At 41.7% G+C, this 12,792-nt stretch overlaps 1 protein-coding gene across 1 annotated transcript; it reads right to left on the bottom strand.

Moving 5' to 3' along the window:
- Nucleotides 1-46: 46 nt before the first annotated feature.
- Nucleotides 47-10,424, bottom strand: stom (stomatin). The gene is made up of 7 exons (XM_070850325.1): nucleotides 10,231-10,424; nucleotides 9,090-9,199; nucleotides 8,723-8,795; nucleotides 5,183-5,265; nucleotides 4,840-5,043; nucleotides 2,593-2,727; nucleotides 47-2,423 (listed from the first exon to the last, which is right to left on the bottom strand). Exons 1-7 carry the CDS (start codon nucleotides 10,289-10,291, stop codon nucleotides 2,235-2,237), a joined length of 855 nt encoding a protein of 284 aa, XP_070706426.1. The 5' UTR covers nucleotides 10,292-10,424; the 3' UTR covers nucleotides 47-2,234.
- Nucleotides 10,425-12,792: the final 2,368 nt, after the last annotated feature.

Below are 12,792 nucleotides of genomic sequence, written 5' to 3' on the forward strand. Positions count from 1 at the left end.
ATAATCCATCCACAAAAAAATGCTTCTTGATAGCGTCTTTATTTAAAGAGAATATATACTGATAATGACAAGATAAAACCATATCAAACATTAGCAAATTGTACAAAAAATACTGATAACTGCAAAACTAACACAACCATCTGAATAAAACTATATAAAAAATAACCTAAGTGAGTAATATTTTTAACAAGAAGAAACTTTCGTTCTACTGCACTTTGATGAACAGGGTTTTCCTTTCTTAGGTCAAAGCCAAATGTTGAGAGAAGTGAGCTGAAAATCTACCTTCTCTGAACACAAACACTCCCTGAGAAAATGGACGAGACGCAACAGTGTAGCCGCAAGCTACTGATGAAACAGGACCGAGCAGCTGCTCAGACATGAGCAGCACAATGTGGTCGTGCTCTGGGTGTGCGTGTGTGATCACCTCTCTTCCTTCTGTGGCAGACTTTCTGCAAAAGAGTTCAAACTCAGCTTAGAGCAACTTTACACAATCAATAGCACTGACTAAAATATACAGTTACTTTAATAAAGTAATGCAACAGCCTCTGTATTCCATAACAAAAAAACAAGGAAAAGAAACATCTCTAGTGTCATTTTAAACCAGCACTCACTTCCGGCCAGCGCAAAACTACTATGTCATAGGATATATGTATACAAACATGTATAGTAGCACTACTACGTCAGAAACACACATATATTGTAACATACATTTACCAACACTCCTGTCATTCATATGTTAAATGCAGGAAAAATGCAACAACTACATGTCAGTTTTTAGATAGATATAAAGATGTGTAGCTTTTTGGTTTGTTAACACTGAGGATTAGCATACGTGATGAAGTAGTGCTTAAAAAGATAAAAGTTAATTCAAATCATTCTGTTATTTTCATTTGAGGTGCATAGAAATGTGATTTTAGACTGTAAAATGAGTCGATGGCTGTAAGTTAAGGCTTTTGGCTGAAATATTTGCGATATTTTGCTACATAAGAGGAACATCTCGCAGCCCTGTGATTACTGCAGCACCACCGGTGGAGCTGGTAACGTTCGCCTTTTGTGTCAGAGGGAGTCGACTCAGCGGTAATCTGAGATGTTCCTAATATTCTGCCCATCCTTCTAAATATAGCATATACTGTGTTTTAATAGAGAGCATACTGTAAACACACACTAGTAACATCCAGCCTGTCAGCCTGACTGTCCACCTCTCAGCCAAGGTTTAGCTTGTAGTCTGGGACAGAAGTGTTGGTGGTGTTAGTGTGTTTAACAGGGAGGTAAATGTGTATGTGTGTCTGTGTGGGTGTGTGTGTGTGTATCAATCAGGCCGATCAGTACTTTCTGAAAGAGCTATCTTTAAGGTGGATTCCTTCCCCTTGCGCTGGTTAGTTCTGTGATAAAGCAAAAAAGATTTCATCATTGCAGCTTTGGCATGGATCCATCTCATGACTCTAAAGACTGAAATCAGCCTGTTTATGCACCATGTTTACTGTACTGTCAGTAAATAAAGAGTTGGGTGGGCTAAACTACAGTAGAGTCTGTACTGTACGTTCTGCTACACGTTTGAATCTTCAATGCTGTGATGTAAGTTCAGTGCTGAGGTTGGAACAACTTTTACACTAAAACTGTGAAAATAAGCGATGGCACAGCTAACATCTAAAAACATTTTGATTGATTTGGAGGAACAAAGCCACTGCAGCCCTCATATGGTTATCGCACTTTTAGGTATCCAATGATCAGAGCACTACGATGCTGGCAGTAGAGTCACAATACAGGGAGATACTAGATATACAAGTACAACAGTGTGTGTGTGTGTGTGTGTGTGTGTGTGTGTGTGTGTGTACATGCAGGTGTAAGGCCACATATCCAGCAGGCACTTTCCTTTAAAGCATTTGTAAAACAGATGACGAGAAGGTTTGAGCTTCCTGCTTCTACTTTGACACTCCGGGAACTGTGCATAAAATAAAATGAGTATAAAAAAAAAATCAAGCTGCAGATTAAAAGCTAAACCACTTGCTGCACGCTGTTGGCTAAACTCTTTCAGCTGTCAGTTGTTGGCAGTTGGAGCGTCCGATTAATCTATACGAATATTTTTGCATGTAAAAAAAAAAAAAAAAGCTATTTGAAGTGAAGCAACCAAAGACCCACTTGTTAGAAAACAGTTTGTGTGGTAGTTTTCTTTTCTACGTGTGTGTGCCAGATGCATGTTGTGCGTGTGAAAAGTGTTTGGAGAGCGCCCTCCCTCAGTGTTTCATGAAGGCTTGCATCATCTCCAGCGGCAGTGGGAAAATGATGGTGGAATTCTTCTCGGCGGCGATGGTGTTGAGGGTCTGGAGGTAGCGCAGCTGCAGGGCTGATGGAGACTCGGCGATCACCAGGGAGGCCTCCTTCAGCGCCCGCGACGCGTTCATCTCTCCCTCCGCTGCGATCACCTTGACGGGAAAAAACGGGAGGAAAGAGAGGTGTGTGAACAAGACAGAGGGTGGGGGGGGTGTCAGAATGTACTCAGGAGGGAAAGAACACTTTTTTACACTAAAGACAACTGATCCTAACACCAATTTACACTTTTCACACTATAGTGGTGCGTCAGAACCTTCGTACCTTGGCTCTGGCCTCGCGGCTGGCCTCGGCCTCAGCAGCCATGGCTCTCTGGAGCTGAAGGGGAAGCTTGACATCTTTGATCTCCACCCGCTCCACCTTGATCCCCCAGTCATCTGTAGCATCGTCAAGACTGGACTGTCAAGACAGACGAGAGACGAGTGTTCAACGTTTTTCAACACGGCTGAAAATGCTTTCAGGAGCCACAAATGAAATATTTCATTTTGTCACTAAGATTTAAATACAAGGAGAAAAAAAAAAAGCAGCCACTTCAATGTCAGGTACACCGACCTGTAACAGGGAGAATGGTGCCTCTTTCCTTCGCACTTGTTTTAAAGCACTACATCACACACCACCAACTATAAGTCTGTGGGTCTTCATGCCGTCGGAGCAAATGTTTTCCTTTGCTCTCTGGCCTGGTCTCGTGTCAGAGTCTCTTCCCCTTTAAAGATTTTCCCTTTGTCACTCAGATATTAACAGAATTAAACATGCCAACAATTTGTGGCAGTGGAGGCTGCTGTTGCTGCTCTTCATCTTAAGTTACATTGTCTTACTTTAAAAGCCAGCTGTCTTGTACTTTTCAAAACCGTCCAGCAGATGGCGCAAGACCTCATGTTTCAGGGCAAGTTGGTGTGAAGTGGAAATATTAGGTTCATTAAAAATGGATGATGGCAGATGTATGTAGCATCCTCACACCATAACACACACTTCTAAAAGTAGCGTCACAGCCCTGCAGTCATTTTACACCTACTGTTATTATGCTGTGGATAATAAGCACTGAATGACGAGCGAAAAACAGATCACATGGCTTATTTTTCACTTTAATGCATCCAATATTTCATGCAGGATGTTTTCGCATCATCACCTACATATTAGAAGCCTTGTAAGCATAAAAAACAGATGGGGCTCTGTACTTAGTACAGTGGCTGTGTTGGAGAAAGGAGCTTTGTTCTTGCTGTATTTAATCAAATGAGACAAAGCCTCCTACTGTGAAAGCTACTACCTACTGTGAACTGCAAACAACTGTAGCACTATCAAACACTAGTTCGATCAAGGCTTTTAATGCAGCAGAGCCACTGCTGACTCAGAGCTACTTCTATTTAAGCAATCAAATCATTCTATTATACTTCTCCAGTGATCTGACAACTGAACCACAGAAAGAGGTTGTGGTTGTATGTATTCAAACCAGATGACCAAATGGCAATTTATCAATTCAGCCCCGCTCTATACCAGATGATGGCAGCAATGCACAATTTGCTATTTGCAAGCCCCTGGAACAGTGCATGAGAGGCATGTTTCTGTAGGGTTTCAGTGAGGATAGTTAACTGTAAATGCTGGTGTGGGGAGAACCCCATTTGACACATTAACAGTGTTTATCCACATCTGTCTAAAAACAATGTGTACTGTAATACTGAACTGAACACATTAAGTAAAAACTGTGTTTGACATTAATGAACAGCCAACTGATCGCTGACAAACCTTCTGACTGTGTGTGCATCAGAAATAAATATTTAATCGTACACAGAAGCTCAGCATAAACTGGAAGTAAAAGTTTAATGAATAAATGAATAATTGAACTCAAAGGCAAACTAACATCTGTGTCTACAAGGAACACAGGATCACCTAAGGTTTTCTTAGTTTACAGCTAATGCGCATTTGAACTGCAGTTTGTTGGTTAGGAAAACCTGGCCCTCAGCGAGCAAAGTGGCACCGTAATCCTCCATTCTGTTTTCTTTGCGAGTCAGTCTGTGTTATGGAGCCTCGTGTTATTGCCTACGTTTATTTTTACTGACTACATAATACTTTTTCACATAATGCTTTAGTGTGCTTTATTTCAGGCTTCCAGACTTTCAGTTCCAGCATATTTATGACATTTTATTTTCTAACAATCATGAGAACTTTTCATTAGAGTGAATGTTAACATACTGGCTGAATGATCTTATATGGCATATTGGATAAACTATGCTTACCAACATGCAGTATCTAGAATCTAAAATGCCAACCTACCACCAAAAGGTATGAACTAAATCTGTCCCTTTTTCAAAAAGTCAAGGTTGAACAAATTAAAAGTAACATGCAATTCATCTGAATTAATGTGCACAGTGAGCTGTGACTGTCACAGGAGCACGTGTGACTTAGTGTTTCGTACGCTTAATGTTACACCACTCAAATTCAAGGGAAGCATCTTAGTTCTAGTGTGTTGTTTTGGATCACAACGCCAGCAAACTGTGTAAAAGCGCTGTCCTCTACCTGCATACTGTGTGCGATTTCCTCACGGTCAGACAGGATCTCTGCCAGGTTCTTGGTGCCCAGGACGTTCCTCAGGGTGGTCTGGGCCAACAGTCGGGTAGCAGCATCAGCATTGGTGATGTTAGCCACGGCCAAAGTAGCATTCTGGACCCGGTAGTACACCACACCATCAACACTCACGGTCACAGAGTCTTTGGTCAAAACCTGAGAGCAGGACATTGATTGAAGATGCATTTTAGGAAAAAGGATTTGTATTGTTTTATCTGCCAAAATCAAAAAAAAAATAAATACACGGAGTGTGCAAAGTATTTGTTTAATGTAATTGAAAGCGTGCATGTGATACCTCTTGCGGCGGGATGTCGAAGGTGATGGTGCGCATGTCCACATTAATAAAGCTGTCAGTGCACGGCAAGATGAAGAACAGCCCTGTGAAATCACAAGAATGCAAATAGTTTTAACAAAGACTAAAGCCACTGTAAACACAATAATGAGGAAGCTTCATCACAAATGTTTGAAAACACCGGGATGAATGAAATTCGGGCAGGAGGCCAAGTCAAGCTCTCTTTATAAGACTGCAGCTGTGCTGACAGCGAGGCAAAGCTGTGGATATTTGCAGCTTTCATGAGTCTGTTTAAAGTCACAATGATTGAATTAGTGCATTAAACAATACCAGGCATGTGCCTGAGTGAAACAGACATGTGCTAGGTGTGCAAACATTTAGCAAACATTAATGCCACGCCAGTTAGAGACTTGTGGGCTGCATTCCCTGTCAGGATATTGTGCATTTAAATGGTGAGATAACAGCCATCTGTGCAACAGCAGCGTCCTCCCAATGCCGTTTCCATCACGACAATTTCAGCATTCTCAACAATTGGATTTCCTGTCAGTCAAGGAAAGAGGCCTCAGTTGCTCTCAGACTCTGTAAACCATCTTGTAATGCAGTGGAAAATTCCACTGATAAGCAGCCTGAAAAAAAACAAAACTTGTTCATCTATAACCATCTCTGTTCATGGCAGAGAAGAAGTGTAAACAGATACGAGTCCACAAACATACCCCTTTCATTTTATGACAAATAACTCCCCCAAGCGTTTTAAAGTAAGCATACAGGGACTTGATCTGTGCCACTAATGTATAACAGCTGCTGTAGATGGGGAGGGAGCCGGATTTTGAGTCCGAGGGTAAGGGGCTTTATGGGAAACCAAATGCTGAATTCAACATTGGCATTGGCTCCTCTAACTCCTCAGGAGTGTTAAGTTTGCCGGAAGAGAGCTATTATTACCCCACACTGTCATAAACAGAGTCCCCAGGCACTCTGAGGAGTCGTATTTCAGCATTTTGAGAGGACACTGCCTGGTTTTTAGATCCCGTAAAACAAGAAATCAAAGATAAAGAGACAGTGAGTTATGAGATGTATGCAAATTATTGCTCGTGGGAGTCTGTATTTTTTTCCCCTTCCTTTACTTAAACAAATACATTGCCTTTCAAAACAGAAGTCACATCACTGACAAAAGAATAATTAAGGCATTCAGGCCTCAAACAGACACACATGCAGCAGACATATGGCTCTGTGGACTGGGAGCCCTTATAAATGAGGCCACACCGAACAATGTGCACGATGGGGCTCATCTTCGCGGTAGCGCGCCACATGGTTGAACTTTGGGGGTGGACATCTTGTTAACAGTGCTACATATTTAGCCATTTTTAATTTGTTCCACAGACTTCCCCTTTGTCATTGTGACTACCAGCAGAAGGGGATGGGTGGGAATGTACAGTAACAGAGCTGCTAGCATGGTTGTTGTCTTCCAAAGAATATTGAAGGTTCATTCATATGAGAAACATTATGTATGTAACATTCAGGGATTCCTTGCAGACATCAATTCATATGATTTGGTTTTAGAAGAAACACCTATTTTACACCTATTGACAATCAAAAGTCACAATTAACACTAAAGAATAATGGCTGCATATATAAAATACCTCCGACAGCAGACTGTCACCACTACACTGCACCACAGTGTGCTACAGGAAATCCTTTCTTCCCGTGACAACCAAACCTTAAACCCTTTGTGCCTCATGTCAAGACAGGGACATCAGATGCACAGAGGTGGCTCCAGAACCCATTTCAGCTCTGTTCAGCTCTGTTTATTTAAAGCTCTCCCTTTCTTCCTGGATTACTGTCTCACTGTAGATTACAATCATCATGACTCTGATTTATGGGACACTACATTGAATTAACCATGTAGACTCAGCTGTACTTCAGCTTTGATACTATTTGCTACTTCTCATAGGCATCTATAATCCTTCCATTAACCTGTTTGGATTTGCACCATATCAATATTTTCATATTTGCACACTATATATTCTCACACCTCCTAGCTCCTTGCATCACAACTGCTGCACAACAACAACAACATTTCCCTCATGGTAAATTTCTATCTTAGTTCATCTGCATTAGCCTTAAATATACATCTAAGAAAAAAATTGAAGTTAACATTTTTTGCCACAGAAAAAAAGCCCCCACACTCCCTTTGTGAAGGCCCCCTGAGATCAGCAAGGTCTTAATGTAGCTGGATTGTTTAGTACTGGTTGACGAAGCTAATGCCTTTGAGGTTTAAATGTTGTTTGTGTTGGACAGTGTGTATTCATACACCTCTGAGAAGGGTGCATAAATGAGAAACTTTGCTGTTCTCTGATTAAATAGCACAACAGTTACAACAACAAGCGTGTCGACATCATTCATTAAAGGGAAAACAGTCCTGCAACGTCACGTGAGTTTTGCACAGGAACACTACAGCAAACACAATCATTTGATAGGAATACGTAAGGAGACACATATCTATGCCTGAGGGTTTGGTTTTATCTCCTTTCACCACAGTGGGTCGGTTGCTGCTCAGTAGAAGACGCAGAGAGCTCTATAAGCAGCCTGACCACACTGCAGTCAAATGCACCCTGCGCCCTTTTGGTTATGTCATGAACAGGCTCCTGTTGCACACTGGTGGCACCTAGGTAGGTATAACACACTGTATATTAGAGGTGGGTGTGAAAATCATGGCCAATTACATTCACTTCTTTCATTTGGTGTCAACACAGGGCTTTCACAGCCAATGACAGCTTCAGAATCCTGTAAAGGGTTTTTCTCAGATAAAACGTATTGTTTTCTGGTACGTCTGGAATAGCTCATGTCCCGTACAGTAAACAGTGCTGCAGTGCAACATGAGGAGTGCTCAAGTCTGTTTCGTGCCATTGTTTAGACATGCGTACAAACACGTGTGTGTGTGTGTGTGTGTGTGTGTGTGTGTGTGTGTGTGTCAAACTAGGACACAGACAGCAGAGGATTATTGATTATCTGCTAATTGATCTGAAAAACAAACAGGAGATCTGCACTGTCCACAACAATCGCATCGGTTTTGTTGTGGTTTCTGTTACCTGTGGGTAAGTGGTTTGGATATTAGTCAGAGGCAAAACCTGACAACAAAAAATGGGAGGGGAAGCTCCAAGTTATGACCTTTAGAGGAGAATGCAAAGCAACTTTACAAGCAAGGAAACCTGAGAACCCAACCCTGAATGTGTGATGTAAACGGTCCAAAAGATACTTTACTTTTGGAAAGTTCTTTATCTATCCGCATCAGATGATAAAGTGTAATGACCTTAGATGTTATCATGTACTTTACCGTATCTACTGGCTCAGAACCAAACTGAGGCTTGGTATGTTTAGATTAACACTGTAACAACTTTCAGTTGTTAACAAATGTCAGAGATGGAGATAACTGTACGATAATCTAGTAGGACAAACCCCCACTGGAATCAGGTTTGAAGAACATTTCATTGAAATATCTGAGGATGGAGTAACAAATATACGCTGGGATATAAATGATGTTCTGACCTGGACCTTTGGCTCCTCCTCGTAAAATGCGCCCCAGGCGAAAGATAATGGCTCTCTCATACTCCTTCACAATCTGTGTACAGAGACAAAACACGTGAATGGTATCTCTGTTTCTCTTATTTGACATTCTCCATATATAATTTAGGATACTGAGATACACCTGGTGATACTTATTTTGAAAAAGGTACTGAGCAATTACATTCTCACTGAGGATACCGTAATTCAGTAAAATCAAAACAATGGTTCACCAGCTGCTAAATAAACACACATAACACAGCGGACGAGTCTCCAGTACAAACCCTATCATTTTCAACACATAATTCACTCTACTATACCAAATAAACACTGGATGTGACCAGGAGCTGACCTTGATGCACATCCATATGGAGATGGGAAGAGTAACCACCATGAGAAGAATGGACAGGAGGACCAACATGAAGCCACAAAAGCCGATGCTGGTGTCTGCATCCTCCAAAGCTGGGGGAAAGAAGAGAAATACATGCAGCGAAATAAATTCAACTGATTCAAACAATCTGTGGGGTTATATCATATATACTGAGTTTAGTACATTATTCTTTCTTAAAAAACCCAAAGTTCTACTCCAGTCATGCACCAGAGCAGCTTTCTTCCATCTCAGGACAACTCTGGTTAGCAAGCTTAACAGCATGTTATGACACAATGGTCTTAGGCATGTGTTAGATGAAACACTGGCAGTCACACCACGCGCCCTGCAAGACATGCAACCATTCAATGAATGAGATCCCTACCTTCATTACGATCACTAGCATGTAAACCATGCCTGCTTGGACCTACAGACAAAGTTAGAGGTCAAAACGCCATTGATGGATTTATATTAACGTTAGATTAAGTTAGGCATAGCTGGGCAGCTACTAAATTATGGTGACAAATTTCCATTCTGGATTATTGGTGATGAGGCCTTATATCCCTGCGTCACTGACATGGTCAATACTGATCACAACAGGGCTCAACAGACTGATCCCATCCTGTGAATGAGGGTAAATCTGCTAGATTTCTAGGTTAGCCATCAATACCTACACACACTAACTAACTAACTAACATACTTTAAGATGTCAGATATATGAAATTAGCCAAATATAGCACCTAATTACACAGTGTGTAAGTGTTAGCCAGTACTGCTACCAGAACACCTTTATATTGATCACTAAACAGCTAGTATTGGGTGTCACTGTTAATCTTATAGTCTCTATAAAGGCTGATGGTTGCTGTTACACCAACTCTACGTTGTTAGCTTATCAGAGGAATGCGTTAGCTTTACATGTTGCTCTGCACAAGCTAACTATCATAAGCTAACGTTCGCCGCTGCGTTTGATATTCTCTTAAAACTAAACATTACAACACGGGCGAGATGTAAATACAGCAGAAATAAAGTAACTTTGCTTTACTGTTGACTGTCGTTGAAAGTCCACTAAACGCCGCCTGGGGCCAAACTGAGCAGCACAGCTAGCACACTGGAGGAGACCGATTACCTGACTGACGCTCTCGTCTTTTGGATTCTTTCATTGACATTTCTTCGTTGTCGTTTTCCATAGTGAACGCTGGATGAATTATCAGACGGTGGCAGCGGGCAGTTTTTTTGCCTTGTGTTTGTCTACCACAGTGACACAAAGCCCTTCACACAGACTGTGTATCTCTCTGAGCTGGAGCTGCTGCTGCTGCTGTGATGGGCCCCTTTCACCCTAAACTTTGACTTGCAGGTCCTGTGACGCACATGGCAGACTCCTCCATGCTGAAGTGGGCTCAGCCTTCAAAACATCAGACCGCTTTCATTTTGCTGCAGCACGTTCACAACACTTGTTTTTCATGTGCATTCTCTCATCCTGGCATCCATAATTCACCCATGAGAGACAACAGTTGCCCACACTGGTGTTACATTACACTTCATAATACAGTGATGACACCTGAGCGCACTCTAGAGATGTGCTTGAAGGCATCTCAGAGGAAAACTTGAATGCAAGATTATTTAGTCGAACCTTATAGAAGTTTCTTCATGATAATGTTTGCATGAATTGTTAAAAATAATACTAGTGCTTGGAAATTTAGTGGCGCAATGAAAAGTTTTATCATCTATCATGCCAGTCTGGATGGCTGTGCCCAGAAGCAAACTGTGACTATAAATACACTGCAGTCCACACCCTCAGCAGACACCAACACTGCCTGGGTTTAGGCCAGGGCCCCACAGGTCAATTCTTAAAGGCTTCCCCAGATACCACTAGTGCAGTGGGAATATAGCTTCTCTGCTGCAGAAGGCATCTAAACTAGCCAGCACTTTTAACTCAGCTGGCTATTTATAGGCTGCAGCGCAGGATTAGTTAACAGCTGAAAGAAGCTTCCATTAATAACCTAACAAACCAACTTTCTGTTGTAAGTCTGTCTGTTCATGTTCAGCTTTTACGGCTGCCTGACTCCTGGGAGGTGACAATGCACTGGCAAATTCTGGCTACACGTTTCCCTGCAACCTGGAGCCGTGCCTGTTTCTCTACAGCCGTCCAACAGTTTTGAGAATAATGAGTAATGTCACCATATACAGCAAAATAGGTGCTTTTTGGCTTGACATTTAACTTACAGTGAGCGAATAAGGAGTTTAGAGCATTCAAAGCGGCTACATAAAAAGAATATTGATGAGGAAGACAAGTTTTTGAGACATGTGTTGAACTGCACTGGACAGATGTTTCGCGATAGTGCATTAAAAAAAAGCAAGCAAACACTTGCATGTATTTGAGGCATCAACAACTGAGCACAATGAAAATGGGAGTGACAATGGCGAGGAGGCAGTGGCAGTGACGGTTTCACAGATTAAATTTCCATTATTATTTATTATAATGTATCTTGTTTCTTATTTATTGTGTAATTTCCATGTTGAAGAAGAAGAAGTATTTGGATGAAAGTCCTGCTATAATGACTGTTGGTTTCAGTAGCCTGTGTGCAGTTGCCTAGAGGGCTGGTCTCAGTCAAGCTGCCTGCCAGTCGTTATGCTGGGTAAAATATTTCCCAAGAGCTCATCAGTCACGCCCATGTTTTATGTGCTGAGAATGTTATGTGTCCTGGTTGAATTGTGTCCTTGTTCTGGTAATCCTCAAGGTGTCTTGGTATCCTTGGTTTACATTCTTTTTTTAGTGTCACTGAAAGAGATATAAACAGATTCATTCTTTGGTGACATGCATCATAATTTGTACATAAAAGTGAAGCAGGGGGGAGAGGAAGGAAAATGCACATAAACTCAGTTTTGCTCATAGACTGTTTATGGTTTTGCATCCAAATTAAAATAAGTCATCATGTTGCAGCAAATCCTAAGAACTAGGTACTTTCAAGAAAAAAAAACACTTTACATATCCCCACAGCACATGCACAAATTATGCTAAAAATAGAAGCCAACAAGAGTAAATCTTATAATCACAAGCAGATTTGGAGTCTAGCCTGTAGACCATATGTAGACATGAGTTGGGGAATTGCTACAGTGTCTGTTTTTGGACCAATCCATATTTGTAAGCCTCTTTTTTAGTCTTAGCACCAACTATTTTGGCGAGGAACCCATTCAGTGAGTTCAGGTGGTGGCCTGCACAGAAAATCCAAGCAATTCCACTAAGTGCGATTATCCTGGGAAAGCAAAGGGATGGTGGCTATGCATTTTGGAGTGGCCTAGAGAGCTCCATCCCATCTAATCCTCTTTTAATTAGGGTGAGAGAAAATGCGGGAACCCTCCTGGATTAGTCACAGCACATTGACAAAGCACCAAGCTGGGACCAGTGTACAGGACTGGTGGCCAGTGTGGCCAGTTAGGTACAGCAAAGACCCTCTCAAGTGTGAAAAAATACCCTCTCATCTCCCTGCGGCTACCTGGACTCTGGCCTCTTTCCTTCGATGAACTAAAGTGTCTTTGGTCTCTGGTGAACTGAGGGGGATAAGTTACACCACATGATTCGCTCATTTCCAGTCCTTCTCCCATTTTTCACTCTCACTTGATAGGATACTGTATCTGTGGTCACACTTGCTCCCTATTATCCACTCTTTTTGCTAATCCTACAGGGTAC

The sequence above is a fragment of the Pempheris klunzingeri genome, chromosome 19 (assembly GCF_042242105.1).
Source record: "Pempheris klunzingeri isolate RE-2024b chromosome 19, fPemKlu1.hap1, whole genome shotgun sequence".
NCBI lineage: Eukaryota > Metazoa > Chordata > Actinopteri > Acropomatiformes > Pempheridae > Pempheris > Pempheris klunzingeri.